The sequence below is a fragment of the Plectropomus leopardus genome, chromosome 2 (assembly GCF_008729295.1).
Source record: "Plectropomus leopardus isolate mb chromosome 2, YSFRI_Pleo_2.0, whole genome shotgun sequence".
Lineage (NCBI taxonomy): Eukaryota > Metazoa > Chordata > Actinopteri > Perciformes > Serranidae > Plectropomus > Plectropomus leopardus.
In genome coordinates, this window is record NC_056464.1 from 26,376,294 (window position 1) to 26,397,245 (window position 20,952).

Genomic DNA, 20,952 nt, shown 5'->3' on the forward strand with positions numbered 1-20,952 from the left:
TCCTCTCAGTCCTGTCAGACAGCTCCTCCTGTCGGGTTGTGTGTGCATAAGCAGACTGGGACCTCTTCACCACCCAGACTGGCCACATGAACACCATCACTGAGTTACTGGTAATCCTAGGTCCCCTAGTAACGGTTGCTAACAACTCAGGCTGCTGTGGGCCTGTCGTCTGTCCTGGGAAATAGCGCTGTTTTTGTTTTGTTTTTTGTTTTTTTACTTTTTAAACTGTTAACAGGTGAGATAAATCGCATTTTTCCTTAACTACAGACACCTTTCATACACAAGCTAACAGTAAGTAAGCTAAATATTCTAAGTCTATCATAACAACTAGCAAGAACCTCCTTTAGAGCAGATTTGATGACCTGCTAGTTTGATCATTGTAAACCTAGATTTAAATATCTAAATGTCTAAGGCAAATTCAGCTACGCACGCTCAGTGTTTTTTGGTTGTTTTTTTTAGAGATGAACCTGCATTGTTCAGTGTAAAACAAGGTGCAATGTAAGACGACTAAATATCGAGGTTTGGACAATGACATTTCCATAAGTAAAGGTTTATTCTGTAATTTCTGTAAACAGCATTACTTTTTTATTTTACCCAGTAAAGCCCAGTGTAACTATGCCTCGAGGAAGATCTGCCAAAAGTGCCCGCTCAGACAGCAGTGAATTGGATATTGATGGCACAGGTACTGTTGTTTATGTAATGTTGTTATTTACCAGTACATGTTGATGCTGTCTAAATAATGCTATTTTGCCAATTGCATGGTTAGAACAGCTACAATGTTTAAACTGTTTTTTTTTCTTTTTTGTTTTTTTTAATCAGAATCAGAAATATCCAGACTGCAGAGACAGTTCAGGATCATGGAAGGAGATCGGCAGGCTTACAGCCTTCAGGCCCGGGAGCAGATCCGCAAACAACAGTGAATCAGCACCTCACCTACATCACATTTTCAGCAGTGTCTCTGTGTGTTTTTATTTTATTTATTTGCCCAATTGGTGGTTTATGTTATGTGAATGAAGGCAGGAGATAGAGAAGCTGCTGAAGGAGCAGGAGGAGCTGCATCGAAACCTTGGTGCGTGTAAGAGCTTGTCACGCCAACAGCAGGACAGTGAGGACACCCAGAGTCTTCGTGTTCTGCTGCAGCAGAGGGACATGATAGAAGTGGAGCTGAGCAAAGAGAAGCAGTGTCAAAATGAGCTAGACAAAGAGGTGAAATAAAGACACACAGTTCACAGAACTTATAATTGAGCTAGATGTCACTTGGCTTTGTCTCTTTCCAGGAATCATGTCCCAATTACTCGAGATAATCTATAGAACTTTTTGAGGGCAGTTTCACAAAGGAATTTATTTTTTCTACCAAACTACACCAAAAACTGTATTACCATGCAAGTGGAAACAAAAGACTCATGCTCAAACATGGCAGTGTGATTTGTAAACATTAATGGTATCCTCCTTGGCTGAGCTGTAACTAAGACAGGGTCTTCATCTCCATTTAGGATCCTTGTAGCCAGAGGCTAGAAGCTTATCTTGAGCCTCTCAAAGTGGGCCTGTTGTAATTATTACCTTCCCCTCAACCTCACCAGGGAGAGAAGGCTGTTATCCAGGTGGCTGGGACCTGGGGCCTTATTTTTGCAGCCCCTGGTGTAAACATCCTTAAGGTATGGTAGAGCAGTGTCTTGAGTGTGTTTAGCTGAACAAATCAGTCTTTGAAGGTCTTACGGTCCCGTTCAGCGCTCCTTCTGTGCCAGGCAGTGATATGGCCCGTCAGGACGCTTTCAGTGGTGCAGGAGTAGAATTTCCTCAATATTTGAGGGGATACAATGAATTTAATTAGGCCTCTAAAGTGAAACAGTCTTAGCCTTTCCTTTCTCACCACTTAATTAGTATGCAGCACCCAGGTCAGGCCCTCGGTGATGAGGACACCAAAGTATTTGAAGCTCTCCACCCTTTTCACCAAGGACCCATTGATATTAAGGGGGATGTAGTTATTTTGCTGCCTCTTCCCAAAGTCCACTACCATTTCCGTAGTTTTGCTGATGATTAAGAGTAGCTCGTAATCAAGTCATGATTTCTGGAAGTTTCAAATGTAGTTTTTCAAATGTATTTTTTGGTGCTTAAGGCACCACAAGCCAAGTGACATCTAGTTCCATTATATTAAAGAGAAGGCAGACATTTCTGTATCTGATCTCTCCAACACTTGGCAACTCACACCAAAACAATCTAGACTGATAAATAGTGCTACAGGTTGAGGGGAAAAAAAAGTATTTTTGAATTTTTAGGTCAACTGTCCCTTTAAGTCCTTTCTTCTTCATATGATGCTTGTCCTAGTTTTATTTTATGTATTATTTAATGTTTTTGGTCACCAACCACAGTTCCTGTCATGTGTATGTCCGTAACATGGGCAGATTGCAAACGTGGAGTTGAAATTGGCAGAGCTGAGAAAAGGGGAGATCAGTACTGGTGATAAACAAAGATCTGAGGTACGGCGGACTCAGAAGGCCATACGCACTTTGGAATACAAACTGGACAGAGTGAGTTGTAAATTCATTACCCCAAAATGCCTTAAAAGACAGATCTTCAAATGTTATGTCGAAGTTGTATTATTCTTTGTCCATTTTCACAAGTGCATGTCTTCACACAATTTAATATTCTACTGTATTATTTTAAAGTTTGCATGTGTCCTATATTCTGTTCAGGCCTTGACTCGCTTCAATGAGCAGCTCACCAAAAACAGCCACCTGAGAGAGGAGTTGCAAACTTTTCATATTGAGCGTGCTCGTTTCCAGCAACTACACAACAGACTGGACAAGGTCAGAGCTCATAACCATAGATATTTCGGAGACAAGGCCCCAAACACGCTGTAGCTTATTTTGTTTAGCTTACTTGTTATTTAACTCCATGTCCAAGCTGTTTTTACCACTCAGACATCTCTTACTGATTCTTGTGTGTTATAGGAACTATACGATGTCCGTAAGAAGATCGGGGAAATCGTCAACCTGTCCACAGCTGCTTACGATGCCAGGTCAGACATGAGACAGCTGTGTCATGTGTGAAATCAGCATAGTATGCACATTTTTAACTTTATTGTTAAATATCTTATTGATAAACTTTCAGGGTGGAGGCTCAGTCCAAGATGACGATGATGAGGGAGAAGGCAGAGAAGGACCTCGCCCAGTACAACGCTGAGATGAAGGAACTGGAAAGAGTTATTGCACATGAGTGCATCCTGAAAGAGTTTATGACCACCAAGTGCAGCGAGAGGAGCGGGCAGGATGATGGACATGAGATGGGACACAGACAAGGTAGGATGCAGCCACTGTAATACTGCCGTTTTGACATATTGATAAATACGATATTGACTAAAGTGTTAATGAGGATATCAACACTGGCAGTGATTATTCAGTGGGGAATCTCATCAGTTATCAGCGTGTGCTTTTTAAATGCCTGGGCACAGTCTCATACAGTGAATCCAATGACCACAAGATATCTGATCTACATGTAGCACAAATAAAATGATGCTGAGGCAATAGAAAAACTTACTGATGCCACAGTGAGAATGGTTTGAAACAATTATGTTGCATGCTCTGCTTCTGACCCGAGCATAGTAAAAATTAGCCTATTTGTCACTCTCTGTGTTTAGGTCTCTGGGTCTAGACCATACTCTTTTAATTTAATTCCCACCAAGAGCAATTGAGCACAATGTGTGACACTAGTAAGGAAAGAGGCAAGAGGAAAGAGAGTAAAGGCGAAAACCTAAAGCAGAACCAGATGGTGGGCAGCCATCAGCCTCTACTGGTTGAGATGACAGAGTGAGAGAGGCAGCCCTCTTTCTCGATCCGCTTCCAAACCCTTTGTGTCCCTTGAAGTGGCAGCTACACAAAAATTATGAAGTGCAATCCGTAGTTCAAGCAAGTGTCACGGGGTGTGCTAGGACCCAATTGCAGCACAACAGAGAAGGGGAGTAGTTGGTAATTAGCTTTATTTAATCTTTTGGCAGGTTGAATGGAGCAAAGGTGAGTATAATCAGGTTGCAGGTAAGTAGGGACAGTTATCAGTTCTGGGGTGGAGCAGAGTCCATGGGTCGAGCAGAGTTCATAGAGAGACTGGGGTGAACTCACGTTCACAGGTGATAGTTCAGAGTTTGAAATTTTGAACGTGAAGTGGATTGGCAGGTGAATGCATCAGGTAAGTTGCACAAACACTCACAGCAGGAGGAGAGAGGCAGAGCAGACTGTGACAGCAACAGCCCTAGATGAGTAGCAGGATCTGGATGCTGGCAAGATGGAGAGATGTTTACACATATAAAGCTGGTTGAAATTTGGCAAAGTTTCCCTTTAACAGATCTAATAATAGAAATATGACTAATAATAATTATAGCAGGGAATATAACAGACTACTGTTAACAGCAGTCTGTTAAAATCAGCAATTATAGCAGTGATGATAATAGAAGTATGACTCATGCAGCACAGTCAGTCCTGCCAGATATTCTTTTAACACTGTAATAGAAAAAAAGGATATGTTTTACAGTGTTTGTTAACTTATTTCAATCTTTACCAGCAGCAGCACTATTGGAAATGTCTATGTAAATGATTACAGTGTAAGATTGTGATTCGTTAAATAGGTGTGTAAGAAAAATAAGTCATAAGTCAAAGCAGTAATAGATGATGATGATATTTGTGCTTGTTTGTCACAGTGTCCGTGCTGAAGGAACAAAGGAGGATGGACTCGGGGGAAGAGTCACTTGACGCTCTAGAGGAGGTGTTCGAGAAGATTCGGACTGTAACAGGAGAGGACAACCTGGACCTGCTGGTCACCAGGTTCATCCAGGGTAAGACTTGTCAACACAACCAGAACGTTTCAGAAAGACAGCACTACAGCACTACGCAACGATGCCATAATCACATTAAAAAATGTATATGATGTATTTGAATTTAGTTTAGATTTATCTAACTTAAGTGAACACTTACGTTAAATAAATTTAAAGCCTCACTTTAATAATAAAGTGAATCAGTCTCAGTTTAACACATTTAAATGTATCTCATTGCTGTTTCATTGTGAAGTTGAAGACCGGAACTTTGCACTTTTCAACTTTGTAAATGAGCAAAACAATGAGGCTGAGGCACTGAGGGATCAAATCAGCCAGGTGAGTATGTTTGTTCTATTTACTCGTCATTAAATCTTGTACTTTACAATGTCTTTTAAACTCCTATTCAGTGCAACAGCAGAAAACAATTGTTATTGTTAATTGTTCAGAAAAATTACAAGCAACCAGTGTGAATAACTTCAAGTTCTGCTAGTTCTTGGATAGACTTTGTTAGTTGATAAAAAAAAATTCTAAATTTGAATGTCTTTACTGAAATGTGTGAATCTGCAGATACAAGCAGAGATTGAGCAGTTTCGAGTTGCTGGTTTAAAGCACGAGGAAGATCATCGCTCTCTGGTGCGAGACATCAATGAACAACAAAAGACAACCCAGTCTCAAGCTGAAGACTATGAAAACCAAGCCAGCATCATCAGCAAAATCCTGGACGAGGTCAAAACAGGTTTGGTAGCAATTTATTTTACGTGTCTATGATTTCCCAATACTTGTCTAAGTAGTTTCATTAATATATTTGGTAATTAAAGGGGATATAGGGACAGTGTTCACTTAGTAAAATTTCATTTATAATGCCAATAAATAGGTAGCGCAACCTCAACTCTTTTAGTCAGATGAACATACGAAAATGTAAAATTTGTCTACATGCAAGCATACACTTCAACCCACATGAAGAGCAATCTCCAATAGTAGATGAATATTCAGTTTACATGGGTTGAATTTGAGCAGTCCTTTTAAACAGAAACCAGTTTTCCCTAAAATTTGTTGTACATTTTATTATTTTTCCATGAATAAACTTAAGGAGGAAATGACAGATCTATAAAATACATTTTGTTTCTGAAATACATGTGATTACAAAAACCCCTTCAACATGCTGCTTGGCTGGATATTTAGAATAGAAGAATAAGATCAAGTACGTTTTCACTTACAAGGAATTTGTTTTGGTCCTTGCATACATTAAATGTACAATCAACATATCACAAGGATATAAAAAAAATCTAAGTACTGCAATGGCCAAAGGCATAAATATTGAATAGAAACATTGAAATAAAAATGTGAAAAGGTTTTTTAAACAAATACTATAACATATCAAATATATGCAATGTATCTGTTTCAGTATGAATGAGTTTTGTGCAGGGTGTGTACAATAATTATTCAGGGAATGTGAAAAAGTTCAGAACATAGCAAATTTGTGCAATGTACAGAGATAATAGTACAAGATGTGTGTTAAGGTAACATATACAGCGACTGTTAATGAGACAGACAGTTATAGGTTTTCCTGATACTGGTTTCTTCCTTATCTCACAGGAGTGAACAGCACATTCTCTAAAATGGAGTGTGACAGCTCAGTGATAGAGGATAATCTGGGCTCCTCTTCAGGAGTCAGTGAGAACAACATCATGTCCTACCTGGGTCTGGTGGAACAGAGGACCAACGAGCTGCTCACCATACAAGCTTTCCTTAATTCCAAGGTAACCTGGAAACCTGTGGTCTCTTCTTACCTATTCTTACATACATTCCTGTTGAATTTAAGCATAATGTGCCTGTCTTTGTAACTCTTACAGGATCTGGAGAAGGACTACAATCCAAAAGACCTGGCCAAATTTCTTTTGGGTCAAAATCCAGAATTGCTTCAGCAGAGTGTTAGCATTCAACCTGCAATCAACAGGTCTGCCTTTTACCTCTTTTGTCTCTTCATTTTGTTACCTGTGTTATAAATAGTATATCCATGCATACCTTTAAACGTGGTGAACATCATGTTGATGAGTGTGTCTGCGTTGGTTGGACTCGTCAGTGTGGAGTATGATGCAGAAGAGTCACCGGTCACTGACGAGGAGGAGCGGCCACTTTCACAGGGAGAACTGCGCAGAAGAATATTAAAGGGGGTTAGTGCCATCCAAATCCTACACTACAAGGTTTAATATGCAGGAATTCATTGTGAAATATATACAGATTTATACAATAGATATCCCTCTCAATCATCATTTATGACCAGAAGTGTATGGCATTGTATTTATTTATGGAGACTCTAACCTCTGCCTGTATTTTATTTATTATTTTGCGGTGTTCAGCATGGCACTAAAAAAAAAATGGATATATAGTGAACGAGAGTAAATCTGAGGTTAGCTTTCGCTTTTGTTGGCAATATTTTTACAAAGAGTAACCAACAATTCCTGCATATGTAACTGTAAAGCTACACGCATGGTAACTAACTCATGAACCTAATCTTGTGTCATGTTTGCTGAAACTGTCACCACACTCTAAAGGTGGAAACGAGACAGATAGCCTGTAAAAAAATCTTGCCTCTCCTCTTTCTACTGCCTCATATGGTATTTGCTACAATCTACCAAGCTGCAACAACAACAAATCAGAGGCGAGGAGTATCTAACACAGCTGTCAGTCATGTCAATCACAGATTGTGTGAGGCCAAGCTATCAAACTCGGAAGCACTGATCAAATATCAGTCAAGATTCTGTTACTGCATTGCCTATTTCTCACCTCAAATCATTTCAGAAACATATTTCAGTGTACTGTTTAGCTATAAAATGAGGAAGTTTATGACCCAGCCACCATACTGGACACAGTCAATTACAGTACCAAGCACCTCACCACCAACCAGACAGATATTCTCATTTTACAGCTAAACAGTACACTGAAATATGTTTCTGAAAACATTTGAGGCAAGAAATAAGCAATGCAATAACAGAAACTTGATTCATAATTGATCAGTGCTGCCTAGTTTGACATTTTGACCGCAGTTCACAAGCAATTATTGACATGATTGACAGCTGCAGTACAGACTTCTTGGCTCTGATAAGCTGTTCTGTTCACATGCAGTAAGGTTATTAAAAGTACTACAAGGTCATATGGTTTGTTGTTGTTGTTATTGTTGTTTTTGTGGTGGGCGTGAGGGGTCATATATTTTTTGTGTAATTTGTAAAGCACTTTGTAACACTGTTTTGAAAGGTGCTTTATGTATTACTATTATGATTATTATTGAGCAGGCAAAGGAACATGATAGTTTTTCACAGATTAGCTGTCTCATTTAGTGCTGTGTGAATTTCGTGACAGTTTCAGCAAATTTCCCTTTTTTTTTGTAAAAATGATCAACTACAGCCTTAAGTGATAATTTATGCATTACATCATGATACATTTTGTTCATTTTTCTGGCTATGATTTACAGGTTCTACAGAAAGAGAGTTCAGTCCGGCAGGCAGCAACCAAAGCCTCAAAGATCGGTCAGCAGTTTGATGGCAGACGGCGTTCTCTGGAAGACGCACTTATCTGACACATTGACCTGATCTGTAGAAGCACATGTGCACATCTTCCTTAACATCTGCAGCTGAAGGGCCTGCTTTCTTTGTTTATCATAATATAGATCAATTGAGGCCATGGCCGCTGGTGGAACAAGCCTGATTGGCCATTTTTATATGTTGCAGCCTGCACATGTAAACATTTAAAGCTTAATTATGTTATGTGTATGCCACCTTTTATGATGAATCATTGGCATGGTCTGTTACATCTCGGTGTGATTTATTTAGTTGGAACTAATTAGGTTTGGAGCTATAAAGATGCCTTTTCAGATTCTGGTAACCAGCTGTCCTTTTGATGTGTGACTTGCCATCTGGCTTTGACTATACAATCTGGTCGCAGTACAGCCCTCCCGCACTGGCAGGGCCTCGTTACATGATACTGGCTGCTATGCTCAAACAGAAAGGTTGGGGGCAGCAGAACCTTTTGTAATTGTAATTGGCATGCTGAAGCCTCCAGTCTGTGTTTCCAAAAAGGAGGTGAGGAGCTTTTAGTGCTGCACACACTGATTTTGAACACATATTTGTTTGGTGAAATAATAATGACTTTTCTCAAATGTGAATGAACCCTCATTCGTCAAGATTTCTGTGATAAAATCAGTGTAATTATTTAAATAAACTGTGACCTTTCCAGTCAATCAATTCTGTCCATGTTCACCTCAATCATTAATCATCAGTCCCTCCATACCATATTAATTTCATGTAATATCAGCAACATCTATCTTTACTTGTAACAGTCAGAATGGCTTTTAATGTGCAAGGATAAAAAAAAAACTTTACTTTGATCCTCATGAGTTTCAAATGTCATCTTATCCAAACATCCTGGAGTGAGCCTGTGTTGGGGCAAAGATGGCAGTCACTGCTGCACAGAGCAACTTCCTCTGTACAAAAGAGAACATCAGGACGGGGAAGTTATTTTAAGAAACATATTTTTACTAACAGTGAAACAATTAACAAAGAGTGTAACTATATTTGGGCTTTAAAGGTCACACTGATGCCATCATGCCTTTTTTTCAGTTGTGTTGTACAAGAAAAGAGGCTGATTAGACAGAAATGTACCTGCCTAAACAAGAGAGAGAGACAATGTTGCTTGAGTTGTGTGGTTTTAATTATCTGTTACATGTTTTTTCTCCAATGAGGTTTCAACAGCCGCAATTTCAGGAAGTGAAACTGCCAGTCTGTAAACATTTATGACTGATCGACCAGTGACTTGGTTTGCTCTGGATAATCCCCCTCGCCGTCTCAACTGTGTGGCAGTGAAAACAGATTATCAGAGATAAAAGGGTGCTGTGGAAAGGCAGAGGGGTGGCGGCGGTGGGAGATGAGATGGAGGAGGCTGCTTTCTTTGAAATTCTACTCTCACTTAGCCCCCTCCACTCCCAGCAAATTCTCGGTGCACACGGCTCTCTGCATTGCCATAGAAACCTTCCTTTTAATCACAACAGAAACCTCATTTCCTACTCCTGACAAAGAGTCCTCATTGCCTGTAGAGACCGCCTGCATCAGCCATTTCCAAGACCCACCTCCTTCTGCAGGCTCTACCTACCAGCCGCAGCAGCAGCCTCATTTACCCTTCGCTCTCCATATAAGCACATTTTCCACCTTTACTCTTTCTGTAGCTCAACGGTTTCCCCATTTTACAGTGCATCTTCTGCTCCACAGCTCATGATCTCTTGTCATTTCAGTCATTGGTGTAGATTTTTTTCAATAAAATATAAGAGACTTACAACATTAATTGACGCAGAAGCACACAATTTTGCATTAAAATTCACCAGAATGCAAGAAAAGGAAGGAACAGTGTGTAAGATGTAGGGAAATTTTGTGGCCTCTAGTGGTGAGGATTACAGCTTGAAATTTTCTCCCAGTTAGAATTCCTTCAGTGTTCATTGTTCAGGAGTTTTTTACTGGGAGACAAATTATCTGCAGAGGACTCCTGGAGACTCCTGACTCCTCTCCAAAACAAACTGACCCAGTGATTTAAACCAGTAAATAACTACAACAACAACAACAATCGGTTGATGCTTCACTGCATCATTAGAGAGCTGAAAAAAATCTCGGGCATCAATTTGTAGCTTTATGTCACTGGTTTCCATTAAAAATGACTGGTAGCCTGATGCAGTGTCACTCTTTGTGTGAAAACAGCATTACAGGTGTAAATCACTGGTTTCATCACAATACAATAATATATCGATACTTTGGACAACGATATGGTATTTGCCGATATCACAAAATGTACCACGCGACGATTCCGATTCGATTCACTTTAGGGACCTGTGATCGATATTGGCCGATATTATCTGCTCATGTAACACAGTTGGTTACAGGAGAAGCTGCCACCCCTTTCTTTGCTTTTGTCCAGAAAAGATAAAAATACCTATACATAATTGGAAATACTTAAAAGTTGTTCATTCTGTTCGAAAACACTTCCTGGACAAAAAAAAAATCATCTTAATTCAAACCATGATCTTTTTCCTAAAACTTCAGGGCTCTCTGACTTTATGACAAACTTCTCTCAACATCCTCAAAACCTGGATTAACAACAAGATCTTTTCACTAAAGTAAATCTCAATGACTATCAAGCATTACAGACGAAACAACTGTCTTTTGTAGGTCACATTTCCCCCACATTTACAACATGCTAACGTTATTAGCATAAGCCTATGGCATTTTACATTGTATGAATTAGTTTAGCGGCTAGTGGGCTTTTCCTCTACATAAAACTTAACCAAATTACTATTATTTATGCTTTGTCTCACTCACCACTGGTTTAAGTCCCTGCATCTCCTGACAGAACAGCATGGATGATTTCCAGTCTACATGCATGTTTTTTTCAGTTGACATTTCTGAAACAGAGCAGTAACATAACTTTAGCAAGAAGTCAGTGAAGTTGCCCGGCAGGTGCATCATGTTTCCTTAGTACGCTTTTTTTTTTTGCATATGACGAGCGTTGTTTGTTGACCCACAGTTTCTCCAAAAACAAAACATTTCCACACTTTATTCCCGCATAAACAGCATTATCCACACCCTCTATTGGCTGCTCGCCATCGTCTGCCAGACACTGTGTGAGGGTGACACAGACTTTCAAAATAAGGGTGCGTCTGAAAGAGGATAATATGAATTAATGTTTACACTTTGCATCAATGTTACATTGTCATTGCTCATTTAATCGATACATCGATGTAGATCGATGGATCGTTACACCCCTACACTATATTAGTCAGTTTTGTTCAGGTCTTCTGTAAAAATATGGTGGTGCAACATCAAAGTCTCCATAGACAAGAACCCACTCCTTATAAGTGACTCATTTTAAGGTAAATAAAACACATCGGTTTTTATTTTCAGGTGATTTTGTATTAAAGAAAACATACTTATTATATTATATTTTTGATAATGTGTCCCCCTGAATCGTACACATTGTACCTTTAAATGTTTGATGCTTAAATTTGCTGGCGGAGGACCCCCAAATCCCCCATTTCATATGTTTTCCTGAAAAGAAAACCTACGCCCTTGATTTTAGTCCTTCTTTTGATTCTTTTGTTTGCCCTGCAAGCTGTTGAGATTGGTTGTATTTAGTTCAACTCATCCGAATCAAAAACAGTTTCTTGGAAACACATGCGCACCCACAATGAACGCGCAAGCAAAAACATGCAAGCACAGGTAGCGTCTCTACACACTCAGGTGGGAGCTACATGCCTGTCTGAGGCCTATTCCTTTGGTTCCTTGTCAAACTGTTACACCTAATAAACCGCAGCACCACACATTATGTTACACCACAATGTATTTGTCTCACACACACATATATACATATATATATATATATACTGTGCTGTACATTTTTTGTCACTGGAAGAAGGAATATTTAGATCTTCTACTTAAGTAAAAGTAGTAATACCACCCTGTGAAAATATTCTGTTATAAGTTAGAGTCCTGCATTTAAAATAGTAAAAAATAAAATAAAATCTAAAAAATCTAAAAAACAAAAATTAAAATTATTATTTTTTTAAAAAAAGAATAGAAAAAGACTTAAATGTTCATCAAAATAATTAATTTTCTGTAAATTGATTAATTAATCATCTAATTGTTGCAACTGTACTTGTTTAAACGGTTTGGTAATTTAATTTATAACAAAACATCATATTTTATAAACCCATCAGATTTTATAAACATAATATCTTGTGTTTTTTATGCGAAATCTTCATTTCTATTGAATCTTAAGCTGTCATATAAATGTTGTGAAGTAAAAAGTACAAACCCCTCAAACTGTTAAGTACAGCTACCTCCAATTGATATATGAACACAATACTTGAGTAAATGTACTTAGTTATACTCCACCACTGGTTTCTGTCAACTTTTATCTCACTACCGGCAAAGTTTTCAGTTTAACGCTCTCCACTTCCTGTCCTTTAGTCTTGTTCTGCTTTGGGAACAAACCGTGTTCGCACTTATGAAAAGCCTTGTTCCCTTTATCTCAGACAAGACTGTTATCTGGACCCAGAAACCGCTCCTGTCCTCTGTCTCCCGCTCTGTCCTCTCTCTCTACTGTTTGTTTATTTGGGAATTGTGCCAGGTATTTCCCCAGTCAGTCTGCCTGCACCCACAGGCTCCCTCCCCTAGATGAACGCCCCACCCCCCTAACTCTCACACCCTCCCACCCCTGCATGAATGTTGCTAAGCAACATGAGAGCTGGTGCATTTTGCAGCCAATCAAATTAATGAATATATTTTCAAACAATGTTGACACAGGAAGAGGACTTTATTCCTATCAAGTTCTTCAGTTTTAGGGTTTGCACCTTGCAGGTAATTGTGTCTGTGTCCTCTGGCTGCACGCTTTCGAGAAGTGATCATTTGCAGTGCTGGTTCATTCCCAATATGTACTGGCAGAGCACCACTGGGTGGCAGCAGGATCAGTTTCTCTGTTACCACACAGGCTGCAAGAATTTTTTACTGCTGTTGCTAAGCAATCCCGACTCTCATGTCTTACCTGTGAAACATTTGTGATTTTTACAGATGTCCCTGACACCATTTTGTCTTTGTTTTCACCATTTTGAAATGCAACCCATTCTGGATGAAAAGCAATATGTTGGTTGCATATTGAAATATTCACATCTTCTGATATATATTATAATTCAGATCACTGCAGAGGCAATGCTTATATGTTTCTGCTTGCAGAATGAATGAGATACCCACCCGGTTAAATATTAGCCACGAACGGCTTCAGTTGACTTCATCTCATCGCGCAGGAGGCAGGAAATGTGCTCTTGAGTGATTAGGCCAGCAGCTCTTGTCTTCCACTTTACCAGCAGTGGAGAGATCCATACACACTCTGCACTGATATGTTGTGCAGCTTCCTGTTTTCTTTGTGCTCAAGATATTGATGTTTCAGACATGATCCAGATGATCAAGTCCCAATCAAATGTTTCTTTATCACCCATTTGTTTTCTTTATTTTACACTCTCCAAGTCCCGAGTCCCTCCCCCTCTTCCTCGATCCCCCTGTGTGCGAGTCCCTCATCTCAGCTTTGGTTGCTGTGCAGATGGCTCTTTGTTGGTGCTTCACAATGGGTCTAAGGTCAGTGTGCCTCATGCCATCGACACACTCAAACTTCTTCTCTGCTGCTGTCTCGTGGCTTTTTTTTTAATTTCTGAAATGATTCTCCATCAAGCATCAAGGCTGCTCGTGTATACACGGTTATATTGTGGTCTTGACTTAAGAGGAAGTTATACAAACCGCAGATGTAGCGTTGAGATAGTATGGACCTCCCAGGCTGCAAACACTTTAACAGAATAACTTGTTTTCAAAAAGCACCACACCTGCTGTGGGCTTTCTTCGGGATCCCCCAAACTCTCGTCACATTTCTCGATTCTTAGATGTGTCAGCTGAAGACAAGCTTCGGAGCGTGACATGTCTCTGAAACAAACCAGACACCAGAATATCAGATCAGCCAGAGAAATAGAAATGCAAATCTACCATCTGTTCTGTGATCCCAAACCAACCCTTGTTCATCATTCAAGAGCTAATGTAGGACTTATACATAGCTTAACCTTTGGTGGTAATTCAGAGGGTAACAAGATACAATGTACTTTCAAAAGAGTAAACAAAGAAACAATCTCTCCAAAAGATAAATTCAAATTACACTTTTTAATCTGGCATTCACATAAAATAGAAATCAAACACTGAACATGTTCAAAGATTACAGTTTTTTGATAATATACATACATGTATAAACCAGGGATGATAACAGAAGCGTAACAGTGTGTCATGTTTTAATGTATGTTGAAAATAGTACGTTTTCTCATAATACAAAGTAAAATCTGCTGAGCACCACGCGGTCCAGCAGCAGAGAGCCGAGAGTCTGCAGCAGCAGGAAGGAGCAGGTAGACTGAAAGGCGGGAAACTAGAAGGAGGAGGAGCATTTCTTGCCAAGCAGAAGGAATTACTGGAAATTTCCACTTTTCTCTGGCAAGACAGTTGCAGGGGTGGAGCTAAAAGAGGTGAAATAAATAAGATAGTACAGTTGAACTTAGGCAGTGAAGGGGAAACTCTGTCAATCTATTTGATAATTACAAGGTTTATTGAACCTAAAAGACATTTTGTATTGTATATAATATAACAATTCCCTCAATTATTATAACCTTTGATTAATTACATTCATTTCTCTAATTTATTTATACACAACCTAACAAATTATGCATGAATTTTCCACTCATAGTCACTCATTTTATTATGTATTACTGCATTTGTTTATTAATGCACCAGTTATAAAAAAAAACATCCCCAGGGAGATCTCATCTTGAACTAAGTCTGTTGTCCTTTTCCACCTTATTCCTTAGGGTGTTACTGTAGAAATTATTTTGGCTGCAACTTCTGGTGAGCAGGCGGAAGTAGCAGTAAGCTAGTTTATTGCATTTACTTTCTATGGTTAGTCCCAGTCGCTAATCTTGGTGGCTAATGACCAGTGGTAGTTCTTTACAAAAGAAATTTGCCTTAAATATAGCAAATACTGCTTTGTTTTTAACAGATATTTAACTAATGTTAAATTTACACTTTTTCGAAAGTATTGGCCTGATTGCGTAGCTTTGGTACCTGTTTTGCTGTCTGCTTATATAAAGTAACTTACAACCAGACTAAGTAATTTTTTGGCTTCAACAACAGTCTTGAACATGCAGCAAGAACAAAAACGATTGTTCCTGTAACCAGCGGTACAGTTTCCATCGCCTTCCTACAGAGAGGAAACGACTGTCACCTGACTGTATAACAAATAAATTAAAAAAAAGAGAAAGTTCAGACAAGACTACTGAAGAGGGAAGGCCCTGAAAAGAGAAAATAACTTCTTCACAGGAAACGGTGCAGACTCATTCAGTAAACTGAATGAAGCTAAAACAAGGACTTTTTGTGTAATTTTAAAGCTGATTTGAGTAATTATTGCTATTTTAACATGTGGTATGCGCTTATTGAATTGTTCTTTGTTTTTTTTTTTACTTTTTTGTATTTGGAGAGTCTGGTGTAGAGGAGCTTTATCCTGTACCAGACCATTTTCATGAAAATGTTATTAATATACGATGCAACATTGTTAGAAAATGTGCTAATGTGGATGCAATAAGTTGTTAAGGAATTATTGTATGTTCATTTTCTAACAGCCTGTGGACGAGAAATCAGTAAAGAAATATTGAAAAATAATACACAAACATCAACACTAGTGTTTTTCGGGTTGTGGTGTGTTTGTGTGGGCATTATAATGATTAGGTCATCCAACCTGAATAAGCAAAAGTCATCACAAAAAGCGCAATGTATCAATAGAGTGGTGAAGGGATGACGTATTATTGTAGGCCAACCAGGAATTAAGCATCGCACTGGTTCCCTCGTCAAAAACTTATGGGATTTTTTAATGAATGAATTTTCAGTTATTGCCAAAAATAAGCTCTGTGAAGTTTGTTCAGCATAATAATCTTCACGGATGAACACCACTTTTATGTGTTTTGAAGCGTAAATGAAAACGCCAGAAGCAAAAAGCTATTGTTAGGCTATACACGAACTACATCGTGGCCGCACAACTTAAATGTCACCACTACAAACACTGTAAAAACACGTTAAAACACAATCGAAAAATATTATAAACAGACAAATCTACAAGTCTATAAAGCTGTAAAGGCAGACAAGTGGGTTTACTGAGTTTTTATGTTCAGTGTGATGCCATCTAATGTCAACGACAAACACTCTAGTCCCATTTAGCCACTTGTTAGCAACCATTTAAGCCTTTTTTAAGGACGAGTAAAACTTTAAAAGTTCAAAAATCAGGTTCAAGCAGACATATTATATGTTGCAGAACAAAAAGTGTATCTATCTTCAGCCTGTGTTAACCACAGACCTTATTTCGGGCATTTTAACGAGGACCCATTCAAAAAAACCATAGACTTTAAGACAAGGGAACCAGAAGTGCTAAGAAGCTAACGGACTTCTGCGTTTTAGGACTCATTACTTCACCACTCTATGAAAGATGTTGAAATTCGTAAGGAAAATAAATAAAACATCACATAATGCAACAGATATATAGATATCATATATGATGGTTTAGATGGGACTCTGTCTTTGTGTACATTTTATAACAAAATTAATGTGTGGTATTGACATGAATACTGTGTCCGATGCATTATTTCTCAAAAAGGGGGGGACTCCTTGCTAACAAATATATATAATATAATAAAATATATAATATATTTTAAACTGCAATCAGACAGTGTTCATGGTGAAGGACTAACATATGTCTTTTGCTTTGTTGTAACAATAAATACGACACGCATTAGCTGTGTCCCAATTCAGGGTCTGCATCCTACGGAGGACACAGCCTACACGGTATATGGACCGCAACTCCCTATAAGCACTGAAAGTACCTCTGAAGGCCGCATTAGCAGTTGTTAAATGGGACGGTCTTCGAAGGATGTGGTTCTGGTGTCAAGGCTCACTGGGGGGGCACCTCTGTCGGTGTCAGCAGCTGATTGGCATTACTAACGTCACGTATTATCAAAGAAATGATGAGGTTTTAATATCCCTCTAAGTTTTACATGTCTGGCGTTTGATTTTCAAATGAGTAAAAACCCACTCTGTGCCGCCATGATGATAATTGTTTTTGAAGATCGTGTGCGTGCAAGGAATTCTGGGAAATGGAAAGCCATGAAGGATAGTAGCGATGTATCCTCCAAAAAGAGGGAAAAGAAAGCCGCATTTGTGGGCTGCATTTCAAGGAGCCTTTGAATTGGGACAGCCTTAGCACAGCGTTGTGATGTAATCAGCCTTTGAATCCAGCCTCCGAAGGATGCAGACCCTGAACTGGGACACAGCTACTACAAATCTGTGCACTTGGACTGCATTTGATCACATGACAACATCTGTTGAATCCAGTCTATGATAAACTTTTTGACTTATCAACCTCTGTTTTGTGTACAAATTTACTGATTACATGCAGTTGCTTGGCTTCTGTTATGTGAGTACATGATACATTTACACATCATATCAGTCATCTCTGTGTCCATCTGTTCATACATCTATCCATTTATTCATTTTCTAACAGCTTTTCTGAGTCGAGGTCGCTGTGGCAACACAGTCAGACGAGTCACCCAGGTGACCTTTTCTCCAGCAGCTTCTTCTAACACCTTTCCCAAATGCTCCCATGCCAGCTGGGAGATGCAGTCCCTGTGGCATGTCCTGAGTCTGCTGTAGAGTCCTCCAAAGAAAAGCTTGTATTCTCATTATAGTTTTTGGTCACTACAGGTGGGAGTTAAATGAAAAAAAAAATAAGTGTCTGAGAAGTGTGCTTTATAGTTCAACTCTCTCTTCAGCACTAAATGGTTGACTACATTATTGCTTTTTTTCCCCATAGACTGTGTAAAATAATTCACAACAACGCCCATTAGTTTTGGGCCCTATGGCATCATGTGACAGACCGCAAATGTTCCATTTCCATATTTGTCCACCATGAAGAATTGGCCTCAAAGCCTGGTGTTGTTCTTGGGGACTGTATTTGGACAAGAGGGTGGCGCTGACCCCAACACTATCAGCTACCTTATTTAGGATGGTTGACTTAAACAGTGATAATGCTAATTCTGGTTAACGCAAAAACAGGCTTACGAACATTAAAATTAATTAATAAAAAAACCAAAACTGAACATCCCAGGCGTTCCCTGACCAGATGAGATATGTCATCCCTCAGCATTTATTGGGTCTGCCCCGAGGCCTCCCATCGCTTGGACATGCCTGGAACACCTCTAATGGGAGGCGCTTAGGAGGCATCCTGATCAGATGCCTGAACCACCTAAACTGACCCCTTTTGATTTGAAGGAGCAGCGGCTCTACTCCAAAGTCCCTCCGGATGTCTGAGCTCCTCACCCTATCTCTAAGGCTGAGCCCAGCCACTCTCCGGAGAAAACTCATAACAGCTGCTTGTATCCGCAGCTGAAAATATATAAATATATAAAGTATAAGACACCTTTTTAAGACACTTATTTTAGAGAGAATTTTCAGCAAGGCAGTTATCCTGCTCGCAGTTACTTTACACCCTGGAGCATTTGGCTCCTGTTCATCATAAACAAAGCCAGAAACAGCAGAGTTCATAACTCAGTGTTAACACTACAGCATTCTCCAGAGTTTGGCTGCACCTTGATATCCTGCCCATGATTATCACAAACAGGGAAGGAGACAACGCACATCCTCGAATAACACCCATTTTGAACTTGAGAAAGTGACAAAGACTGCTTTAAATCTGAGTGTACAGAGACCAAAACACTTGCAGCATTGGGAAATCTTCAAAGCACCTCCAGACTAATCCATGCAACACTGAAGAGACATGTCAACCACAACTGCCCCAACAATATCCAGAGCTGCAGGATTTCAGGATCTCTTGGCGCCGTGCCTCAGAGGAGCTTTGGTTTACATTTCTGTAGACTCAGATACAGTTTTTCATGTTACTGCCTCATGCTGCATATGATTTCAGTCTTTTAACCTGACTTTTGTGTTTTCACTGTTTTTGTCTTGCCGAATGTATTTATTTATTATTACATTAATGTTTTACACTCATTTGATGTGATGAATGCCTTATTCATTAAGCAGTATGAGCAGTTGCACAGTCCCCCCGGTCTACTGGGGCCCACTATATATTTTTCAATGAACGAGAGACAGTTAATCAATAAAAATTTTACTTCCTAAACAAATGACAACCTTTTGTGCCAGTTTGGCCAAAAATAAAAGTTTAAAAACAAACAATAACCTCAGAGATGGACAAAACGTTTATATTTTGGGTAGGCTAAGTAATACACAAATACTGTAAGTACTGTAGTAATTTAAAGATAGATGCTGCTGCTGATAGGTTTCACTTTAGCCATTATATTCTTATTTGGAAATCATTAGTGATTTAACCAACCAGTGAGCTCTGGTCCTAAAGTGATCAATAAATGCATAAATTAAATAATTACAATAATCAGCAGGCTTTTTTTTCATGTCTTAATACTGTATTAGTCTTATTATACAAAGAATGTAGACTACCATAATTAAATTTAGTTATTTACTTTTAAGTAGAAACTTTATTGACCTCTGGGATGTAAATTTATTTTGTTTAATTTCATATACAAATCAATATCTTTATGCACTTCTTTATTTATTTTGTTAAGATTTTGCCAAAATATATTAGTTCACAGAAAAGTTATTACGTGTGCTTTGACTCTAGTTGACAATTTACAAACATCACTGCAGTTTAATTTGAACACAGTATGAGCCTCTGGGGGTCTTGTGGCAACACTACTAGTGTACATGATTTCATTGTCATCAATAATGACTGTAATTGTGTTAATTAGGTTATAGATCAATAACTGTCTCCCTCGCTGTGCTTTTGAAGGAAGAGGTCCAGTGAGAAGTCAACTTCATGTTGTCCCTGTACTCTGCAGGACCTGCCTGAAAGCCAGAGAAGGCCACATGGACCATGCAGGACACTGCTGTTCAAAACAAAAGAGCTCAGTTTGCCTCCACCAGTTCTTCCAATTATCGGGACCCCTCCCCCGCCTAATCCCGACCTCTGCTCTTTGATGGGCCCCACTTAGCTTTCAGCGCTGACATTCCTCAGGTCGGGTCAGGCCTTTGTCCTGAGGAAATTAAGGTGAATTTAAGGAGCTGCTCTTCCAATCCTACATCCTCTGACCTGTTGGTAGAGCGGGGACAGTTTCACAGTCACAGAATTGCTATGGGAACTGATACAAAACATTTAATTTACTGTAAAACATGTGTCATTGTGAACACAAAGGGGCTTTTCTTTTATACAGTATTGCTTACGGTTTTTCCATAACTTTGAATTAAAAAAAAAAAAAACTTTTCCAGTTCCTACTTACGGAAAAAGTGGTAAACACTCCAACTGTTAGCAAATAAGAGGTTTGTAAAAATCACCACATAAATTTAATCTCAATTTTTCCTTCACTAGCCTACATGCTGCAGCAGTTTGATTCATTTCTTTACCTGCTGGATGAAACAGGCGGCCCATACATGACTTTTTTTCCTCTTTGTAACAAATCG

The 20,952-nt window shown here is 39.1% G+C and overlaps 1 protein-coding gene and 1 long non-coding RNA gene across 2 annotated transcripts; both read left to right on the forward strand.

Moving 5' to 3' along the window:
- Positions 1–603: 603 nt before the first annotated feature.
- odad1 (outer dynein arm docking complex subunit 1) lies at positions 604–8,488 on the forward strand. Its single transcript, XM_042509944.1, has 14 exons — positions 604–682; positions 820–916; positions 1,017–1,206; positions 2,403–2,528; positions 2,694–2,807; positions 2,952–3,019; positions 3,112–3,299; positions 4,691–4,825; positions 5,058–5,140; positions 5,372–5,540; positions 6,401–6,564; positions 6,658–6,761; positions 6,888–6,978; positions 8,277–8,488. Exons 1-14 carry the CDS (start codon positions 616–618, stop codon positions 8,379–8,381), a joined length of 1,701 nt encoding a protein of 566 aa, XP_042365878.1. The 5' UTR covers positions 604–615; the 3' UTR covers positions 8,382–8,488.
- Positions 8,489–13,899: 5,411 nt separating this feature from the next.
- LOC121949262 lies at positions 13,900–20,952 on the forward strand. Its single transcript, XR_006106220.1, has 3 exons — positions 13,900–13,971; positions 20,334–20,542; positions 20,861–20,952. It is a non-coding gene; the product is annotated as an uncharacterized LOC121949262 (long non-coding RNA).

What these genes read in the sequence shown, in the direction of transcription:
- odad1 (XM_042509944.1), top strand. Translation starts at nt 616, where the DNA reads ATGCCTCGAGGAAGATCTGCCAAAAGTGCCCGCTCAGACAGCAGTGAA. An exon ending in TACACAACAGACTGGACAAG is followed by an intron (nt 2,808 to 2,951) that starts GTCAGAGCTCAT and finishes TGTGTGTTATAG; the next exon opens with GAACTATACGATGTCCGTAA. An exon ending in TGAGATGGGACACAGACAAG is followed by an intron (nt 3,300 to 4,690) that starts GTAGGATGCAGC and finishes TGTTTGTCACAG; the next exon opens with TGTCCGTGCTGAAGGAACAA.